The sequence below is a fragment of the Topomyia yanbarensis genome, chromosome 2, assembly GCF_030247195.1.
Source record: "Topomyia yanbarensis strain Yona2022 chromosome 2, ASM3024719v1, whole genome shotgun sequence".
In the NCBI taxonomy this organism is placed as follows: domain Eukaryota; kingdom Metazoa; phylum Arthropoda; class Insecta; order Diptera; family Culicidae; genus Topomyia; species Topomyia yanbarensis.
In genome coordinates this window covers 338,956,973-338,979,984 of record NC_080671.1, presented here as the reverse complement: position 1 = coordinate 338,979,984, position 23,012 = coordinate 338,956,973, and the positions used below count along the sequence as shown (strand labels likewise).

The following is a 23,012-nucleotide window of genomic DNA, read 5'->3' as shown; positions in this document are numbered from 1 at the left end:
GACTGCCCGCTTTCACTCTGACAGGCTCCATTTAATATGCTGCAAGCAGGTTTCTCGCACTCTAATGTCAGTACCAGCGCCAGCTCAGCTTCTCGCCGCCACTCTTTAAGCACTCTTGAGAAGAGACGACAACAGGCTTCTTGACAACAGGCTTGTCGTAATTCCAAAGGCATCCATCGTTGCCAGATTCCATTTGCATGTTTTTCACAATTGCTGAAAATAATTGTACCTCAAATATCGACCCTCTGTCAAGAATTCACAATACTAGCTGCATTTAAAAATTGAATTTTATGTTTATTCGTGTCTCTCTTAACAATACACGTAGTTATATCGTCATTCAGGGTATTTATTCAATTTGCATGAAATGCGCATGTGTATGAAAAGTAGCCAAAATAAATTCAGCAGCACTGTTTTTCATCCCGTTTGAAAATATTATGAACGCTCTTGGCTGGCAAAACAACCAATTCTAGAGAAAATTTTCAATAGGACGTAAGTAACATTGAGAGCCTCTCTTTGTTTACTTTCTCTTTCGTTTATTACGACGTCATTACAATACTTTGTACTAATTTTCCAGTACATATCGAAAGCCGATGGTTCTTACTACAATATTATGCAAAGAGTAGAGTAGTAAATGTTGAAATGGCCGAGTAATGAAAAGAAGAGAAAGACCTCAAAGAGAATCTCTCATTGTTACTTACGTCCTATTGAAAATTTCTCTAGAATTAGGCAATCCATGAGACATTTCTGATCAGCTGATTATTTCTTGTTCACTTATTCTGACGTTACTCCGAGGGGTGCGACGTCCGACAATATCGTTGATTCGATCTAACATCAAACGAATCGGACTAACAAAGTTGTTTGTCGGACGAGTTTTTCTGTTCGCAGGAGTAAACTTGTTGACAGAACCCACCGTTGAATTGTCAAACAAACGTCCAATGGATTGCCTAATCAGAAGCTGGTTCAATATTGAGGTTAGGACTGGATCAAATTGGCTACGCCTTAGCTCTCTTAGCTCTATCCGGAAGAGGAATTGCTGTAACTGCCTTTAGATTCTAGACAGAGTTGCCAGTCTTTTTGATACGTGCATTACACTATGAGTACGCAATTTCAGTAGCCCACTTAAACTACTAGAACGCAAACGACTTACCAACTACGCTCTATCCGCTCCCGTTAAATAACGCTATAATATTTTCACAAATAAATTTCTTCCTTTTAAGAAATCTTTTCTAAAGCGCCAAAATCTATAGAAAGCCTTATATTAACATGAACGTATATTAACGTAAATCGTTGACCATATACAACATAAAGACGCTGAATCCCTCTGGACAAAGCCATCTCAATCTTATTCGCATCAATTTGTTTTTGTTAAATTTGGGAAAATACTACACAAATTTGAAAGGTTTGTGTGTAAAAACTTCTATAATTTAAAAATATGGCAAAATGAAAGGTTTGTTCTTTTGTCTGTAAGCTGTAAAAAACTCTGGTTGTGCCTTATAAATCTGACATAATAACATTTCTGATCGTATGTGTCATGGTGATCCGCGATTTATTTTGTCATTCATCCACGTTCTCTTACAACCAATAGAATAGAAAATCAATTGGAGAAGGATGTAACTCATTGCCGTGTCTGTAAATCCAACAAATTTCCTTTTTAGAGCGACCAAATTCAAAGAATTCAAAATTTTCGTTTGGGTCATTCAAATGAGAATAAAATTCTTCTTTTGTTTCATAAAACGATAAAGCTCATCTTTCAAAATGTAACAATATATAAGCCCTACCCTTAACACTTAAGAATAATTTTTAATTGATTTTCTACGAAAATGTAATCACATCCTCGTTTGACACTAACGGTTTTCCTTGACAGTGAATTCAGCCACATGGGTTAGCATGTTTGACAGTTATACCGGCAAATGGATAGGAATCAAGGTAGTGCAATGGAAGGTGTGGTTGTGATAATTCAATTTTATGAAATAATTGTTATTTGTTAATTTGCCTACAAAAAAGTGAAAAAAGTTTGGATTATCTATCTTTAACGTCAGCTGCATCGGAAAAAATCAAAAACAACATATGGCTTAATGACCTAACTCAATGGCGTTTATTTTACGTGGAAGGTTGGTGAAGAAATTATTGTTGATTTTCCTGTTTCGCAAGTTCTACAATTCAACTGCTCGTCGAAAAAAGTTGTGAAAAACATATCGTGTCAGTGGCTAACTATCCAATTCCTACTAGCCGTTGGCTGTCATACGCCAACCAGTAACCATATCGCAATATATATTATCCATTTGACCTAATATTTAGTCAACAGGTTTTTCAGTATATTGTCATTATCGACACAGAATCCCTCCGATTTCTTAAACTCCCGTAAACCCGCACGCACCCTGTACTAACCAATCTCTTTCGATTCCGTATTATTTTGTTGCACTGCCCGTTCCCTGAAGCGAAAGAAGATCGCGACAAACTGCTTTCCAGCGCCAGTGTGTTTCAGTGGCCTGCAAAGGGAAACCGGGTGATGTCCGTGTGCGGTTAGTTAGTTAGTTAATGGGGCGGCTGAGGCAGAGCGAGGGGCAGATAATAGCCAGTAAGTCACCGCATGCCACACCGCACAATTGTGCCCCGCCCGCCCCCCTTGTCCTAGCAAGCGCGCATCGCAGTTGGCGTAGCTGGCGATCAACAAGCGGTGATCTCACGAAGGGGCCAACCCGCAGGCGCCAGAGACGACCTGAATCTACCGCCTGGTCCCGGCCGACGTCGTCGTCGTCGACGACGACCGGCCCTTCCGAATTCCCATCATCCGGCCGGGTGTTGCGCGAGGAAATGAAAACAAAATCAAAAGAAATAAACTCATAAGTACTGCCGAAAGTCGTGATCCTATTCTTTATGCAATGAGAGTCGTTCTCGATGTATTCCTGTTGTGCGGCAATGCCGTCCGCGGGTAGATTCTCCGAAGGAATCAATTGATTTCAGTGCGGGGGCAAGCGCGCAGCGGATCTTCCCGTTAACGGTTTAATTATGTTTAAACAATAATAATAAGGTTAATGAAATGATAGGTATTTTTCCTGGCTGGTGGTTTATAGCCGCAATCGAACGCGGCAACGCTGCATCTGTCAATTGTTGGTCAGGGTTTTTTTGTTGCCAAGCTGGATAAGATTTGACGCGGTGCCGGACCAAGTTTTATCGAATATGATGGTAACGATTTTCCCGTCCCAGTTTGGAAGGAACCGCTCAGAACAACAAAAAGATGATCGTCCGCGCAGAAAATCGCTATCATCGTCGATCAGAAAATAATTTATTATTTTATATACATTTTCTGCTGGTCCAAAAGCGAGCGACGGAACGGGATACCACAATCTATATGTGAGCATGAAGAGCTTTTAATCTCGGTGTTCCTCAACAAGGCGCAGAAACACTCCGAGTTCTTATTTTATGTGAAACGTGCTCGTATGATCGATTGCCCGTGATGGTGGAAACCGCGTGATCATCGTGTCCGCCGGGCCAACGAGGAGGGAAAAATACACACCCACGCTGAGAGGAAAATTATATGCCTATTCCCTCGAGGGATTCTCTTACCGCCTACCGTCGCTATCCCATTCGCTGTCAGCACCCATTTGGCGTTCTTCTCGCAAAGGAACTTCAATTTAATTTATGATTAAATTTATTAAATTTTGACACTCGATAACTCTAGCAGTTTCATTCGGCCACATATGTTCGAACCAGGCGACGTCAAACGACCAAACTTGCTGATTTTTAATCAAACGTAATTGAATAAAATATTGTGATGTATGCGTTCAAAACTTCAAAACCCCCGGCACCGTCCACGTGGTGTCAGTTTGCGGTATCATTTCACCGAAAATAAAAACCCGACGACCGAATTCCGGCTGCCAGTGCTCTATGCAAATTTATGCAAAATTATTTCCTGTTAACATTCTATAAAACAGCATAAAAATAGCGCCTCCGGTTTGCTCTAGTTCAATTCCCCCACGTGTTCCGCTCGTAACATGCCTGCCGGACACATTCCCGCTGATGTCCCCGGATCCCTTCATCACCCGCGTTTCACCCCGGACCATGGCGACCGACGTGTTACAATATTGCATATGTGACCGATTCCGTGCCCGTGTCTTCCCTTTTGTGTTTATGAATAATGTATAATTTCACAGGGATCACTTTTCCCGATCTATCACGACCAAGAGACCAACCGACCGACCGACCAGTCGGTCGGTCGGTCTGAGCAGCAGCGTCGCAAAAAGGGGTTTCATAATCAATTATCTACCAACGAACCTCAAAATTATCTCGTTGCCGAAGGGTCCCATCCTCCGTCGGAGCAGCTGAAGATCTGAATGGGGCACCCATGGAGGGGCTTCCCGTATATCCCTACAGTGCTGCAGCAAGGATGAAAGTCGAGAACCGAAAGTGATACATCTTCCCGTTCCTTCCGGGCTTGAAACCGAACTGAACTTTTGCAACAAATGAGTGAATAATCCTGCTCGTGTTCCGTGTAAGCGTCGTCTCTGCTGCTCTCGATAGGTGGGCGGAGGATTCCCTTCGGGGCCCTGTAGACGCGAGTGACTGCGGTCTACCAGTTCCGTTCCGGCTGCATTGCTGGACCGCTATGTGAATCTAGATAAATAGGTGTATCATATATTTTTTAATTTAATTATCCGATTTTCGTGGCCCAAGGCAGTTGACGGGCGGCCGCTGTGAATGCTGGCTTAACTAATGTGGAAAGTTCTGGATGATGGATAGCCGAGATTTGCGCTGGGTTATCTGGCCAGCCGTACGGAATGGTTTCAATTACCCATTCAGATTTACCAAGGTACGAACAACAAAACAATAGCGAAACGCGTGTGTGCCGTCAAGTTATGCAATCCTTCCGATGACGGAGATGCTTTTTTTTGTAGCTGTCGGTACTAAATAACTCGAGCTAGTACCGCTGAAACCGATAGTTTTAATCATCGTTACCGGTGTTGAACGACGGGTAGAACACGGCAAAACACCGTTTCGCGAACGCTTCATGAGGCTTCTTAATTGGCTCTCACTGTCTATCTTCCTTCCTCGATTCTTCCGCACCGCTGCACCGAAGCATAAAAACATGTTCTGTCTGCAACTCCACATCGGTAATGAGATAAATAATGAGACATCAGATCCACTTCGCTTCGCTGAATCAAACCAACAATATGCATTACAAATGTAATCTCAATCCTTTCACCTCAATCATTGGTGAATAATAACTTGAACAGCTGCGAACAGTGCCCATCAGCACCGACCGGTGTTTGTTTACGTTTTTTTGTTGTTCTTTCTTTTGACAGCTGCGCGCGCCCTGTACACGCACGGTGGGCGGCACACTGATTGAAATTCGCTCCGTTAGTGGTAATAATAATTAGGTGACCCCAAAGAGCAAGATGTGTTTCAACGGGGCGACGCGACGGCTGATAATGGCGGCATTGACCAACCGTCACGGCAGCAAGGCTTCCGTGTCTGATCCCACGGTTGACCCCGCACTGATTGAGGTTACACCGCCGCGCAGCGCTCAGTTGTGATGAGCTGATGACGGGTGAGCAAATGCGGTGCGAGGATTTCCCGCCCCACGGGCGAATCCCGAGAAGGTACGAGAAGGATCATCACATAGCTTTAAAGTGAGCGGCGCGGCGCGGATCGCTGGTGGCCACCGTGTTTTGATTATGTAGATTTTCGTTCCACGTTCTCGGCTGAGCATGGGAGCTGGAGGATTCCTAAATTATTAGTTTCGGCGAAGAACAACACCAGAGAGTGTAAATCCGAATCGACGGCTCTTCGCAGCTGCCAGGTAACCGGCTCTTTTTGGTTTTGGGTGGGCTGTGATTTATTTATTCTGCCCATTTTCCACGGGCTCGTGGACTCTTATTTGAATGCTGCTGTGGGGATCCAGCGCGAACGGTGGCCGCAAACCGATTATAACTCAATTTATCAACCGGCCCCTGGAGCTGTAAAACCGCCCGATCCGGTAGGTCCGATTATCTTGCCTATAATGTGTTTGTTTAACGCTCACGTCCTCTGGAAGATGAAAACGCCAATGAAGGAGCTCCTGGAATCGGCAATCATACCGCATGGTCAAAGTTCGGATCGACGGACGTGAGGTTGAAAAATTAATTTCCCTTATGCGATGGCAAATTTCGATGCATTCTTTGAACCTCACCACTCGCTCCGTATGCAGACACAGGTAACATTATGCAAATTGAAAACTGCCAAAAGTATCCTAATAGCTGGTACTTTTGTGCCCATACAGTCTATCCAAACAGAGCACAATGTAGAGAAAAGAATAATCACATTCACCGCTATTGTAAGCCGAATATTGTTACTGCCACCGACCGCTGACAGGCTCTTTCTCAGGAACTGCATGTCCTTCCCATTCATTCGTGCCCATCAGCGAAGGATAATGAATGAAAAATCCTTTTCCCCTTGCATTGCCGGTAACAGCAACAGAACCAGCAAGATCATAAACTCCAAAAGGCAACGGAAGAAAAGACCTGGCAGGGGGTCCCTATTGACTGACGACGACCGTCCCTTCCATTCAGGACATGCACGCATAGCAAAAAAAACTCCTAATTATTAAAAACTTTTCCCCCGCCGGTGTTCATAGCTTCACAAATCCTGGAATACCTATGGGCAAACATTCGACACAAAAGTGCACACGCACGAATGCGACACAATGTTACCGATTGTTTGACATTTTATCGGGACCAGCCTCCCATCAGGCGGCATGTGAGAACGCAAGCAATTGATTCAATTACTTGCCAACCTCCTCCGGAGTCCCTGTTGACATTTCTTCATCTTGAGCCGCTACACTCCCCGGTGATATTGGATCAAAATAGAACCCCCGTTCGAGTTCTTTTCAAGACGGGACTAACGACTTCGCTTCCCATCGACGGGTGGCGAGACGAGACGGAGCCAAGGGTACACACGGGGATACACCGCTCTGAAGATTTTACCATGTTCCGTTAGAGCAAGCACGGCCATCGCGGAGGATGAATAATTAACATGTTTCCCGGGCTGACCTCTCGGGATTTGGCGGTTGGTCAGTGCTATTTTACGGTACCGCCCCGATCCGGCGCACTAATTCCTATCTGAGCCGCCAACTAATTACCGCCAGCGTTCATTACGGCGCACGTTCGTTCAGGGAAAGGTTAAAACAATTAATCTTTCTTTCTGGCCGGCTCGAATCGAACAATTATCGGGGGAGAAAACAAGACCGAGGCTTGATGGGCTCAAGTGAATGGTGTTAGGTGTTTGTTCGATTTCTTTGTGAGATTTTTGTTACCCGGGTGATGTTCGAAAGGATGATTGGTGATAATACAAGGAACTAACTGGCAGCAGTACTACTAGCTTCGATTAATGATTTGCTTCTTCGAATTTAGCGATCAATTTATGATTGAATTATCATACAAAATGGGACGTAAATTTAAGGTCACAATGTAGGCGTACCAATGGCAGGGCTGCACTAAAACCACTCGAAGTTTTTGGACACAATTGAGGTAACACTATGCTATATTCCTCCTTAGTGGAGAACAATTTTGGTAAAGACTATTTTACTTCCATTAAAGAGAAAATTGTTGAAAACCATCTTTGCGCGCGAAGAGCACAAAACCTATAACTAATTTAGCTATGGAATTTGCGTTACGACTTCGTCTCATAAGAATCCGACACTAACTTGGTGACAGGACTATAGAGTCCCTATAGCTGAACAGGTATAAACAGCTGTAGAGGATGGTAAAAAATGATCCCCAGCATCACGGACACATACCTCCCTGAGACTCTTCCAAATTTAAGCCAAATCAGTGAACCGTGTTGAAATTAGTAAATACATTGTATAAGAATCAAAATAGATGAAATAGTTTTTGATTTCTACCACTAGGTGTCGTTGTAAATGTCCAAATACCGGCGAAAACTGCTAAATGATCTGAGTAGATCATTGAAAGTTATAAGTATTTCTGACCGATCCGACCGGAACTGGTACCAGTAAAGTTTAGTCGTAAAATGAGCCAGAATTCTGGCCGGTTCTAGTTACTATTTCGGCTCCAGTGACACAACCGATGCTAACTAGAACTAGCCAGAATTTCGTTTCATTTTCCGGCTACATTTACTGGGATGCGGTGGTAGGAGTTCTAGTTCAGGTGAGCTGCGTATAGTGTAATCGCATTACCAATTGGGTCATTAAATTAAGATAAAATTCTCCTTTCATTTCATAAACCGTTAGATCTCATTTTTCTAAATTTAACAATATATATGTCCAGCCTTTAAAACTTCAGAATAATTTTTAATTGAAAATGTAAACACGTCCTCGTTTGACACTATCGATCTCCTTGACACTGAATATAGCCACATGGATTAGGATTTTTGACAGTTATCTCAGCAAAAGGATAAGGAACAAAGTAATTCAATGGAAGATCGTGATAATTCAATTTTGTAAAAAAAATATTTGTAATTTTGCGTACTTAAATGTAAAAAAAAGTTTGATTAGGCATCTTTATAGTCAGCTACATCGGAAAAATCGAAAACAGTACATGGCCTAATGACCCAATTACTTTATTCCGTCCGCAAACGGCGTAATCTAACCTTCATAGTTGTAAGACGTTGTTTGAGGACGAAGAATGGCTACATCAAGAATGAGGAATGGTGGTGTAGGGTGGGTTTAGTTAAAAAGAAAAAAAGACGTCGAAAATGTCTGCATACCTGTTTCCTTAGAACTACGAATGATTCTCCATATGTACGAAAAATTCGTATATTTTACGAGTCTTCTGTACGAAACCTATACGTAGCAGATTTACGAATATATTCTCTCAGTGTGGAATACTTTAATTAGTTTTCACGTGTAAAATCTAAATTTTTATAACATAGAAGCTTTTTAATGCCAGTAGCTACCAAACTTCGATTTACAGATTGGGAAACATCGCTATTTCAGAAAACTACACGCAGAAAAAAATCAGCAAGTATAAAAAAATTGGTTTTAATTAACAATTTTCCCGTTTGATATAGTGATACACAAGATTCAGGTTTGATTTAATCAATACTACACAAATAACCAATAAGCACTATAACGTAGCCTAATATCTCCTGTAGATCCACATATAAAGCAGTCTTATAGAGCCGTGAAGCCCTAAATACTGATACAATGCTGGTATTATGCCAGAAAAGGCGACTATATTGCTATTACTGTGCAGAGATTGACAGCTCGTTTCTGCAGTGCTAATGCTATTATATAGCACCAGCGTACAATTGTCAAATTTGAAAGCCTTATATTGGCACTACTAATGCTACTAAAAAGTTTCAGTTGGCTGTCATTGTCCGCCATGGTTTTAAAACCATTTCTTATGTTTCCTTTCGGTATGATGAGCAAAAAGGAAAAATTTTAAAATAAAATGTTCTGTTTAAAACCGAAATTAATTCTCTTCGCATTCTAATGCATTGTAATGAATATCCTTAATGGGTTTTCGTTCTCACATGATATGAATGTTTACGAAAATTACCTTTAGTTAGTCTCGAGCTGAGGTACCTTGCCTAGTCCTTCACGTTTGCTTCCTGGACTATATTACATATGTACGATTGAAATGAAATATGCCGAATATAATCTTCAAGAAGAGTTGCATAACACATATACCACAGCATTACAATAGCATTATATCGGATTTTTATTTGCTCTATAATGGCACTAAATGCACTTGTAAAGCTTGCATGCTTTAAAGATCCTTCAAGCATGTACGCGTTATATCAGCGTTATATGTACGCATATACATCAAGCGATAATGCTGTATGTCGGCTGTGCAGTTATGCATTATTGGTGCTAATATAGAACTTTATTGCATTGTTAATGCTGTAATGGAGTTTCAATGCAACATTAGTGCAAATGTATAGCCAATATAGAGCATTGGCTGAATGCTTATGGTTACTTGGGTATTGCTTGATATTACCAACAAATTCATTTGTTGGCTTTTCAATAGTTTCAACAAATATTTCGTTTGAAACAACAAAATCATGATAAGTTTAACCGAAGAAACAAGTTCGAATAAACAAAAAAATAGTATTAATCAAAGAAGAGAACAAATAAAATTTAGCTGAAATCAAACAAAGATTCTGTTGGTTTTTAAAAAAGAGATCAATTAGATCTAACAAATTTTATTTTGTTTCAACAATGTTTCTATTTAAAATGCGATGTTTTATTGTTTCAAATAGGCCTGATTCTACTGCGTGAATCTTAAAAATACTACATTTTTCAGTCGATACGTTGCGATCCAAATATGGAGGCAATGAAGTGAATAATACTCCTAAAATCTATTGAAAGTACAAAGTTCAACTTACCTTTACTGTACTATTTTTGTACTACTTTTCACTTAGCTCTTGGACTAATGAGTGTCACAACAATGTCAGTTTGACTACATCATTATAACTGTTCCAAGATTACACTATGACCATCTACTAAAAAGTGCAATATGCTAATAAAATTCAACGTGTAAATAGATGATTTGTTAACAATCCAAGCATGTATATGTATTTGAGAACTTAAACTACGACACTTACAATAGTTACATATTTGCGATTGGTGTTGTTCTCAACTTTCTGATGTTCCCGATATGACAAAATGAGATACTTGCTTACCTATCTCGACAACATACACGGATACGAAAAACTACCAAAAGTTGAGCTCTTTTGACTCAATCTCGGGGTATCGTGGAATAAGGTATAATTAGGTAAACCGTGTTGAAGGTAGTTTTCCTTTAACCACGGCAAACACCACAACTCATTGGTAGGTTTTTTATACTCAACATTGAGTTAAATATGTCTAAATTTAAGTTGAATCTACCTCAAACAACTCAAAAGTACCTTATTCTATGGAAGGCCTCGACTGAGTCGAATCTCTCTCTTTGTTTTTGTCAACACTAATAAGTACGAAAGCGACGCAAAACTCAAAACTACCTAAATTTATGATGAAAGAACTTATTGTGCGGGTTGTTTTATTTTCCGTGTATGATTAGGGTGTAAAAGCCAGCTGTCAAAATTTACTTCGAATGAAATTTCTGGACAAACGGACAGACGGAATTTCCCTTCAAAGAGTGTATTGACAGCTAGTTTCTAAGCCGCACAGCGACCGGATGCCGGACAAACCCTCAAAAAGCCCCACGTTGAAATGTTCGAATTTCACCTGAAATAAACAACCTGCGCTCTCTCAGTTTGTGCGCGTTGTTCCCGGTTCTCGTCCTGCATCTAGCTTGTGGTTATCTCCTCCTGGAATCTTCGGAGGACCTTTCTCAAGGCGCTATACCACTACCCAGAATTTTTTATGTGGCGAACAATTTTCTTTTAGGACTGGTGGTATCCAATGGGGAAAAACGATCGGGAATGGTGAGTGAAGCTAAGCAATCATGTAAAAAAATTCCCCCCAGAGGCGAGACTCGAACCCGCTACCTGTGAGACTCCGGCCCAATGCACTAACCCTTATGCTATCCCTGGGTATGGTGACATCCCATAAATAACATATGGTTATCCCACTGGCGACAGTGATCGTACCTTGCCTGCAAAGGGAGAATCACACACAACGGCAGCTGATCACCACAACACATTTGATCTATTTAATTTCCCCGCTAGATACCAAGGCCCGGGTTTTTATTATCGTGTGATGTCTAATTTTTAGTTCATTACCCATCGTACTTCGGTGGGTGACAGAGCTAATGAAGACTGTCGATTTCTGGTCCCTTGCCCAGTGAACAGAGGTATGACGGGAGCGAACCCGCCCGTTCGAATTAAATTAATAATTCAATTTTTTTTTTGTCTTTTGACTTAAGTGCCAATACCTTATTTTAGGACTGGTGGTGGTGGTAATTTTCTTTCACGAACGGTTTGCTGAATTTCTTCCATCTCGACCGGAATCTTATGGCATTTTCGATTGATTAACACCGCACTCCACGCACTAAAACTGCACCATTTTTGCACTTTCTAGCAGAAGTGCAGCAAACTGGGTATGTTCCATTGACACTTCTATTATAAAGTGCAAAACCAGTACACACCACTACACCGGTGCACATCAATCGAAAACCCCATCAATGACAATTGCACATTTGAGCGGATGTAAACAATACACCGTAAAAAGAAGCTGAACATAATTTGGTTACTTTCGGTCAGGTAGGAAAAAGTTACGTAAGATTGGAAGTGTTGCAACAATATTGTCTGCTTACTCTTTATTTTATAGAAAGCTACTTTTAAATCGGTTTTCACCAAGTTTCACTGTATTAGGCATATTCTTCATTCAATGAAACTCAGTTTAACACGAAATTGAGAACATTCAAAGTTATTCATCGAGATAACCACAGCTTTAGTGATTCAATCATAATTGAAGAACTAAGTCAACAAACAGCACGAGTTCAAGGAAACAAACGTTACAAGTTTTGCATAAACCGACCTGATGCTCAATCCATATAACTCCCCCCCCATATATCCATAATATTATTCACGAACAATAGGACTTTCTCGTCAACACTTTTTAGATGTTGAAATGAAACCTTCTTCACTTTACGATCGATTTCGTATAATTCCACCACCACTGTTCATTTCATCCAACATTCTCATATCTTATCCTGCCTCGTTTACTTATTCAACAGAATTACAGAAATAATTGATCACCTTATTAAACGAACATCCTCGACGTATTGTTGGTAAAGTGGTTAACAATAAAAAGTGCCTTCATTTTAACAGTTCAGATAATACTCATAAACATCCAGAAAACCAGTTCTAGTCAGTTAAAATACGTAGCAAATCCAGCACCCGAACAACTAACACCTCCGCCGGTTTTTCGAATCAGCCATTCGGTGTGATGATGTGGACAATAGTGATTAGCGGTTTTCCGGCCATTCTCAAATCATCTCGGTCATCGTCCTCAGTACTTGTCCTTTGTCTTTCGTCCTCAGTACAGTACAATTAATCAATGTAAAAAAATGTCACAAGAGTTTTATCTTACGTAAAAATTAATGCTAAACACAAGTTTTGCGTTGGTTTTGCGATGCATTTGTTTTTGAAAAAAATACGGACATCAACATACGCTTAGGGGCACGATTGGTCAGCCGTGTATGGGCACTAAAGGTCACTACTGATAGTCTCACAGCTAAGCAACCACGTGAGCCAGAATGAACAACTTCAATTCTACACTCTAGCGACGACGAGGACACCGAAGAAGTCATTCGCAAGTACAAATCCAGATTCAGCTGCCGAGAAAAACATGTTTTTTCAACATTTCCATTCGCGGTTTCATGATATTTCACATAATGTGCCACTTCTCATTTTCTTACCTGAATGACGTCGATTTAATTTTTAAATAATCTGCAGTAGTAATACTGTTCAAATAAAAATTGAACCGGTGATTTTCTAGGCGTGTACATTATTTAAATTAACCTCGAATATAGTGACCTATCGTACCCCCAGATTTAAATACATCGAAAGAAAGTACCTTCGCCTTATTGGATTTAGCTTGAAAAATATTTAGCCGCGCATAAAACCATTATTGTCGAAACGTTGCCAGATGTATAACCTTTCCAACAAGTGCATGTTTTTAAAAATCAGTGTAAAAATACCATCGCATGAACTCGCCAAGGAAAACTGACCTACTAGACCCCACTCTACTCTATATGCTAGAAAATGCATAAAAATTTCAGCAGAATAAAAGAGACGGGAATTGAAAGTATGCTAACTCAGGCTATATTTTCATTTCTCAGTGTACAGAGGAATTTGCAACACTGCCTAAAATAATGCCTATAGAGTTCTAGGCAAACCATTTTACACACACCACTTTAGTGGTTTGTTTTCCTCCAGCTGTCATATGTAAAACTGTCAGCCAATTTAATCATTTGAAATAGCTCGCATAAAGTATTTATAATGATGCTGAAATGCTCTTTGTTGCTGTAAAAGTCATTCCGAAGACGTACAATGCCGGTTGGTCAGGTTCCATCATGGAAATAATCCGACTGAAAAGTTATTTTCGATTTGTTTTTCTCCACCTATGACAGGTGGAGGAAAACAAATCGTCGACCACACTAATACAGTTACAGATTGTCAAGTACTCTATAGGCATATACTTCTCGACAAACATATGATTACGGCTTAAAAACCAACTGTCAAAATTCTCTTTGAAAGGAAATTCCAGACAAACCGTTACTGGCTTAACACAGTTCTTTGCAGTTAATGAAAACTTTTCTCTTTTGTTTACTATTAACATCTGTGATTGGCGAGTAGCGGTTTGTCCGGAATTACCTTTCAAAGATAATTTTGACAGTTGGCTTTTAGCCGTAATCATATGTTTGTCGAGACTTCTTTGTTTCTGGCACCCACAGTTTTTGCTGTAACTTTGAGTGACTTCAACCAAGTTACACAATAAATTTATACGGAGTAATTTGAAAACTTACTGTTTTGTAGCTTTTTTGTTAAGGGAAACTTAGCCACTGCGACCACTATTCCGGTTATCCTTTGTGGCTGCCCCTGTTTGCTCTACATGTTACAAATTGCCCAAATCCAATGTAGTTGGAAGCGAAAATAATAGGAATTAGAGCCATAGTACTCAAGTAAGAGCAAGGATGTGAAGTAAACAGATCGGAAAACTAGAAGTGGCAGGGTCATTAGAACAGGCTTAATATCGTGCGGGCTTAATCTTTGTCTTCTGTTAATGAGGGTCGAGCTTAGGCAGTATAACTACGAATCACCCTAATTCACTAACATGTGTCCTGGTAATGATAGATGTGTCCATCTTTACCGTGACAACCGAGTCGGTTGTCACGGTAAAGATTGACACGTCTATCACTAAAAATGAAATTCGCATCAACGTGATCCTGATATTGGCAAAGAAATTTTAAGGGTTGTGTCTCCGGGATCTTGATCCAATGATGACCTCGATAATACAGCGAACTCTTTAAAAATAGACCTTGTTCTTATAGTACAAGTCCCCAGCCAGCCTGAAAAATAAAATAAAGAGCACCTGATGTCTCCGGGATTCCAAAAGAGCGTCGGCAAAGAAGAGCTGAGGTTTTAAAAATGCAGTCGTAGCTCTGCATTCTTTCAATTTGTCAATTGCAATCGTTATTCTATGGAAATTGAAGTACGTGACATAGGCGATTTTTCTATTTCGCTCTTCACATTTAACAACTGCAACAATGCTCCTACCTTTTATCTACTATCTTGCAGTTGACAAGCGTTGTGGGCATTGTTGCCAGGACTTCGGTAGAAAAAAAATTCCCATGGAATTACATTTTGTGCAATGTGTTCAACAGCTGTTACGTCTGTTTGTCTGTGCTTTTACTGTGATCTCAGCGAAAAATCAATTTGCCGTGTGCTCGGCTGTTCAAATCTCGTCAAAAGTTGCAAAAAATGCTGAGATTCGGCAGAAAAAATTGAGTGTGTAAGATACCTGCTTGGTTAAGGTTTGCGCATATTATTTATCAAAACATGGGGTACAACGCACCCCCTTAGGAAATATGATCATAGTTTAGCTATAGAACATTAATTGGGAAAATTTAATAAATATCATTCAACCAACAATTCCCCTTGTAATCGTCCTCATAACACTTCGCAAAATGTTCAAAAACATGTAATATTTGCAATGTTTCAAAATCATTATATATTACACTTTAAAAAATGGACAGGGCAAAACGCACTTATGCGGGTGTAAACTTCACCACATCAAGGGCGCTTAATTCACCACAACAACGGAACAGAAAACTCGTTGGACAAACAAGTAGTTTCGTTTTTTGTCGGATATTCACAAAAGTGTAGAATTTTTCTGTTATAGATTAGAAAGATGGGTAGGTAATGTCAACGACATTCCCAAAATGAAGTAGCATACATTTTAAGCTGTTAATACGAATGCTGCAATTTATACGAATTTCTGAAAGGTTTTATTAAAATAAATTATTTCAGTATTTCTAATGGAAATAGCGAAATAACGGTACAAGTATATCCAATTCTCTGCTGTTGCCAAATGAAGTGTTTCCCTCTCATTAAATGCTCTTTTCAGGGTTACCATATGAGGAGAAATATGATCGAATATTTTAGATTTCGATGTACGTGAACCGATATTTCGGTATTTCCATTAGAAATAACGAAATAGCTGGTTTTAATGCAACCCACCAGAAGATAGTCAAAATTGTAGCATTCGTATTAAATGCCTAAAGTGTATTCTACCTCACTTCGGTACCCACCCATCTTTTTTTATTTCTTCTTTCGAAACCAAAAGATAAAAATATACGCTAATGCTATTAGGTTCTTTACTAAACAGTTAACCTCACTTTTCTTGACAGTTCACTTGTACTGTTTACATGGACGTAGAAAAATTTGTGGATGACTAGATTCGCTCGAAGCAAATCGTAGAGAATTTCCATGTAAACAGTACAAGCGAACTGTCAAAAATGAACATGCAATTCATTTGTGACGTCTCCGTAAAGTTCAATTCAATAACAAATCATCCAGGAGTACGTGCTGTACATCACCCACTCATTTTTAGTGTAAAATGCGTCCGATCGCATCTCTTTCTAATGTCTAGTTGATTATCACAGTCAAGCAGACCCTACACGTGCTGAAATATTAAACCTGATATTAATCAACATATTGATGATGAAGTGTCATTTTAAAAATAACCACCCTTCTCTTCTCCCCTCCACTTCCAGGTTGCAAATCGTTCTTCAAGCGATCGGTCCGGCGGAACCTCACCTACTCGTGCCGCGGCAACCGGAACTGCCCGATCGATCAGCACCACCGGAATCAGTGTCAATTCTGTCGTCTACGAAAGTGCCTCAAAATGGGAATGCGACGCGAAGGTAAGTCACATCAGTTGTACGTTTTTTTCCGCTCAATATACCATCCCCTCCCTGACCGCTCGGTCTACTTTAAATTTAAATTCAATTACCCACGCTGCTCTGCATGGGCTGACCTTTCGTCAGCTTCGATGCTCAATTGAAATGTGTCAGAACTAGGAATTTTACGCTTCCGTGCGTCACTGATACGGTATCACAAGTGCTAAACAGGCGACCGATCGGGTGCAAGCCGCAACAGAAGCAGGAGTAGACACAAAAGGTTAGGTTATGACCGTGCGCGAAACTACTATACTGCCACTTTTGACACGCCAACGCCTGCCTGGCCACCCATCGGTCGTAAGCCAATTTGCGACACAAGAGCTCTTACCGGTAACCGCAGGCATGAAAACGGTAACGAGAGATGTCAAATCGCGTTGACAAGACGGACGGTAAGCGAAAAGGGCTATATAACAATGACGGACGTGTTGATGCTCAACGACAAGGTCATCTTCGCCCTACCCCCTCCCTCCTCCGAGCGTTTCGCTGCACTGAGCAAATTACGGTCACGCTCAGAACAATAATCTATTAAATTCATTAGTTTCGTGGAACTCTCAAGCTTCGCTGAGCTTTTTGTGGTGCTTTGCACTCCACACTGCACACCCGTTGGCGCAAGATGACACTTGACAATGACGACGACAACGACGTGAACGTGTATTATTAACGCTGCATTATTCTGTGACACGGCTATTTTATGCTGCTTAAGCCGTACTCGAATACAGTCATTATTTATCGTACGTATGTAAATCATAATGTTATTACGCCAGAGACAATTCAATGAAGGCATATTAATATCACCATTCATCTCGCCTAAATAGTGACACAATTCAATGGTAAACATTTCGCACTGCACACCGACTGGCAGCACAGTTGTTGTTCAGTGCTGTCAAATTTGCAGTGCTGCCGCCAATTAGGTACGGCTTCCCTATGGTGTGAGAATTTCCTCAATTACAAATGGTTCACGTAACCCTTTGTTGCACTTTTCGGTGCGAACTACCTTCTTGCGATTTCAACTAATAGCTACATTCGTTATTAAGTCACAAACCCCTCGCGCGCACAGCAGGCGTAGTTTCTTGATTCCCTTCTGTAATCACTGCTGCCGGGATCAGAGTATAATAAAAGAAAAGTAAAACAGTTTCCTTTCGATTATTCTCACGTACATAATGGAAATCAATAATAGAACAACCTGGGGCTCGTGAATAAAAGCTAAAAAATATGTTTTTTGAGGTTACGTTACACACCTGGTACAACCCCCTGAGGGTGCAACTGTCAATCGAGGGGCAGTCCAAATGTCAAGAGTCATCGAAATCGGATAGCGTGGCGTGCCGTGAAGCACTCATAATGAAGCTATCGAGTATTCATTGCTTAATAAATATTAAACACTATATGAAGTCAGAAGAATCACGGCCTACTTGGCCGGTTGATCCGCGGGCGATAAGAATCAACATGTGTGTAGATACGGATAAGGAACACAATAATCACATTCACCGTTGTATAGCTCTGTTAACGTCTCGTACGCCGTTGCATGTCAAACGCAAGCCTGCTTGGTCTGGTCCGGTTACGCTGGAGTAAACAGCAGTGCCGTGAATGACAAGGCATGTTCCGCTGATCAGCCGGCGAACCGTTTTCCCAGATTTGTGATTTATGGAATCGTTATGATTTTTAATATTTAAAACAAATACAGCGAGGAATCGCAAAAATTTTTATCCTCTAAAAAGGATCCTCAACCGGAGCAGTTTGGAACCCCTTTCGCTGCCTGATTCACTCAATCCGAATGATTTTTAATATGTAAAGCAAATATAGACAGACAATTGATGCGGGAACTTCGGTCGGGATGCGAGGATGCGGATTAAATCCGGACTGTCTTTCGGTACGATTTTTCACCCTGCCATTCCACTCTCGGGCCAGAACAATACCGACAGAAACTATTTTCTATTGTTCCGGGATGGAAGATTTATGGTTCGATGTATCCCTATCCTGGCGACGAACCCCTCCTAGGATGTCTGAAGATCCGATGTTAAATTAAAAGACACGAAAAAGGACTGACCGCTGGTCAGTTGTCCGCTTCTTTCCCGAATCCGGAGCTCGAAGTGAGAAAAGGGGTGAATCTTAGGAAAACAATATCATCACCGAATCCGGGCTGTGGAAAACCGGCTTTCTCGATCCTAGCTAGCCAGCCGGGCGTCGTACGAGAACCGGTTCTCCTTCGAGAACCAAAGTAGTGGCCAGCGGTCAAGAAGCAAAACTGACCGTTGGAATAAATTAAAGCTTATTAAAGGGACGCAGCAGAGCGCTGCTGAAGGACAATATTTGATTGTTTGTCAGATGTTTGATGTCGCGCGTGTGTGTTTGTGTGTATGCGTGTGGAGATTCCAGAGGATAAGATTCCGGGCGTGTGACCCCGAGTGACACAAAGACCTGCGGTGTGAGGATTAGGGGTTTACCGTTTTTGTTTCGTGAAACAGCTGTGTGGTTTGAGAAGGAATTATCTCGGCTAGTTTTGGAAGCGGAAGAGATGACGCGCAAGGAATGAATGATAACTAAGCTTTGACATTTCACATTTGACCAAAGCTTTTGCAGAGGAATGCATCCAGTTTGTGGAACACCGTTAGCATTGTATGTTTGTGATTGGATTTGTACCTGGGTGGTGTTAAGGAGTTGGTTTCAAGAAAACACTGAAAAAGCTTTAAAGGTTTTACTTTATTAAAAATTATTTTGTTTCTGTCTGCTCCAACATGTAGGACAAACGAATAAAAATGAGAAAATTTATTTATCGCTTCAATTGTCAACTTTTTCCGAGTTCCAAAATTGTTTTTCATTGAAACTGGGCTAAGAAACACGGAAACCCTGTTTACATCAAGACAGAAGCTGCCCAGTTTTTGTCCTATGATATTCAATACAATTCTAGGTTATTTACAACAGCTCAATTTCACAGAAAATGTTAACAAAGATAATTTTAAGTGATAGGTTTTATTAGCTTTTATTGTTATTTGAAGATAACGAAGAGGCATAAAAATATCATTACTCACCGATAACTGAACCGTTACTGGCAACACTGCTGCCATCGGAATTCAATCAGATTAATTGCAATTTCACACATCTTGTTCTACCGAATCCCAGCTTTTTTCGCTACTCTTACCGAGTTTTGCACAGCCGAGCACTCAGCTAACAAAGCTTTTACCGAGATCTCAGTAGAAGTGACGTTTGTTTTGAATACACTCGGTAAATATATCGCTGAAAATCAGTAAATTAACGCCACTTTGCTGAGCTATCAGTTGAAAAATTTTACTGACTGTTCAGCTGTGCGGAAATTACCGAACTGAATTGAGTGTGTATATCTATAAAAGTCAATGTTTGTATGTATATGATTTACGGACTCCTAAACGGTTTAACCGATTGCCGTAACGTTTTATACATAGTAGGGATTTGTTATGGAACGTGTTTGTGTGCTATTGTTTGGGGATTATCTGCTCGCCAGATGGCGCTTCGGAACAAATTGTGTTTCCTCCTATTTCGTTAAAAGTCGCAGCAACGCACGATGGGTATTAGCTAGTAACTTATGTTCAAGGGATAGGATGATATATTAATGCTCAAATGTAAAGTAATATGCCCAGTGATTAGCCCTACTTGTTTTTGTAAACAAATCTTTTTTAAACCAGGTGTTTTGTGCATATTTTGCATAAATCCTGAAAGTACTACGTAGCAAACAGATAGACAGGAAGCAAACCGGACAGAACAGGAGTGAGTTATTTGCTACTGTTTGCTACGAAAAATTTGAGAACAATAAGCCACTACTGGAAAAAATGATTCGCTATAACATACGTGAGCAAAATTACCAGTCATCCGATTTTTCCGTTATAAAAGCTGTATTGATAAAACTTATGACGGATCTCTGAGTAAAGACTCGCTATCTCAATATCTTGATGATCATTTATCTGTCAGTGCCATTCCAATGGAGCATGAGACCTGTCAAAAGTGGGCCTCTATTGGCTCGAATCACAACTCATCGAAATGTCAATCGATAATTAGCCTGTGCACGCTGACGAAGTCGACTAATAAGTCGACATAAAATGAAGCCGTGTTTACCAGCATTAGTAAACACGGCTCACAATAAAAGTCATTTTTATGTCGACTTCGTCAGCGTGTACAGCCTAATAGATTCATCCGGAGTCTTCATTTGTGTTTACATTTTACTAGCGTTGCCAGTTTTGATTTTGATTCCACCCCCAAATGAGGCTACGTCACATCGCTTTTTACGCACGCTGTCCCACTTTGCTACCGTTTAGTCGAACTTTGGATAGCCCCTATGTTTGAGTAAGCCGGGCAATCACAACATTGCTTGCTTCCGATGGCGGCCACTTCGCCCGGCGGATCCTCAGCGGCTTTGCACCGCTTCGGTTCCTAGGCCTCAGTTATGTGGCTAAGCCGCATCGCACTGGCACACCTTAAACAGAGGTTCCAGAAGGGTATCGGATGATCACCGAAAGTTTCCTAAAACATAATATGGGAAATAAATATTTTCTGGTAACACTTCAGTTCCCCATTAAACTCTAACAATTTCACCACATGGGCGACAGTTTGACGCTACAGAATGAACTTTACATTCGACGAGTTCTGGTTCGAGTCAACACCACCAGCCGTTAAAAGTTCTCAATCCAAGAGGGGGACCTGCCATCATGTTTTCGTAGTCAACATAAGAACTTCGTTTGTAACAAAATGAAAGAAATGAATTCTAAATACGAACGAGGAGCACTTTAGTTTAAATTAAATCAGAGAAAGTTTTCATTATTTTCTTTTGTTTACGTCTTCTATTGTTTGTAGATGACGTTAGCGATTTTGACGTTGTCAAACTGACCCCCATCGATCGGTGGGCCCATATTATTGGCTCGAATCAAAACTCGTCGAAATGTCAATTGACGATAGGTTCATCCGGAGTGTTCATTTGTGTTTACATTTTGCTAGCGTTGCCAATTTTATTTTGTGTCCACCACCCAATGTGGCTACGCCACATCGCCACAGCGTGTAAACTAGGGATAGCCCCTATGTTTGAGAAAGCCGGGCAAACGAGTGGATCACAGGTTCGCTTGCTTCCGACGGCGGGTCGGTGGCCACCTCACCCGGCGGATCCTCAGCGGCTTTGCGCCGCTTCGGTTCCTAGGCCTCGGTTATGCTGCTAAGCCGCATCGAAATAGTACCCCTTAAACATTCTAACTTGAATCGGTTGTGTCACCGGAGCCGGAATACGAATTAGAACCAGCCAGCATTCCGGCTGAGTTAAACTGGGAAGTTTAGTAAAATTTAATCTGGAAATAAAAATCTTCTGGCAACGCTCCAGCACCCCGTTGAATTTTAACGATTTCACCACCTGGGCGCCAGGTTGACGATTTGAACTTTGTTTACTTTCGACAAGTTTTGATTCGAGTCAACAACATCCAGCCTCGATCGGTAGAAAAACGATGTTGCCTATTGTCAAACTCTGTATGCAGAGATAGGGCTACCAGTTGCCTGGCTCAATCTGAGAAAAATCGCTTCGAATCCTTCTCGAAAGAGGGCCTTTGACAAGCATCGTGCTCGAATGGAATGACACTGACAGATAAATGGTAAACGATTTAGCGTCTTTAGTAAAACTAGACCCGTCGTGTATGACTGACCAGGTTAGACCCCTCCAAGGGCATCATCCATAGGGGGAAACGCGTCTGACATCTTGATATTTTTTAAAATAAGTCAGAAAAGGAGTGACATTTCACTTTGTTGTTCGAAAACCAAACTGGAAAAGGAATCTAATGTAAACACCACACTGGAAAAGGAAGCTAATGTAAACAATAAAGGATTCAATTCAGATTTATTTACAATAAATGGTATTATTCTCAAATGTAAAGTGGATAAATGAAAAATTAACGAAAGTGTTCGTGTTCGTGTGAAAATTACTGCAAACGTTTTCCGATCGTTTTCTCAGTTTCATAGAAACACAAGTGAGACAGACAGGTCATGGGAAGGGAAACAGACCAACTCCTTGCAGCAGTAGCAAAGATCATGGAGTAAGCTAGATCAATTTTCATCGAGAAGATAACTCCACGTAGTACAGTGAGAATAGAATGAATTCCTCGATACTGGGAGGAGCTCCACCAGGTCGCAAAGCTGCCGATGCCAAACCTAGATCCAAAC

At 40.9% G+C, this 23,012-nt stretch overlaps 1 protein-coding gene across 2 annotated transcripts in view; it reads left to right on the top strand.

Annotated features, from left to right (window-relative positions):
• Window positions 1-23,012, top strand: part of LOC131684044 (nuclear receptor subfamily 2 group F member 1-B) — a 209,114-nt gene that overhangs the window by 33,232 nt on the left and 152,870 nt on the right. For both annotated transcript variants that reach the window (XM_058966560.1, XM_058966559.1), the window contains exon 2: window positions 16,665-16,814. In XM_058966560.1, coding sequence (XP_058822543.1) covers window positions 16,665-16,814 — 150 coding nt within the window. The remainder of the gene's footprint in view (window positions 1-16,664; window positions 16,815-23,012) is intronic.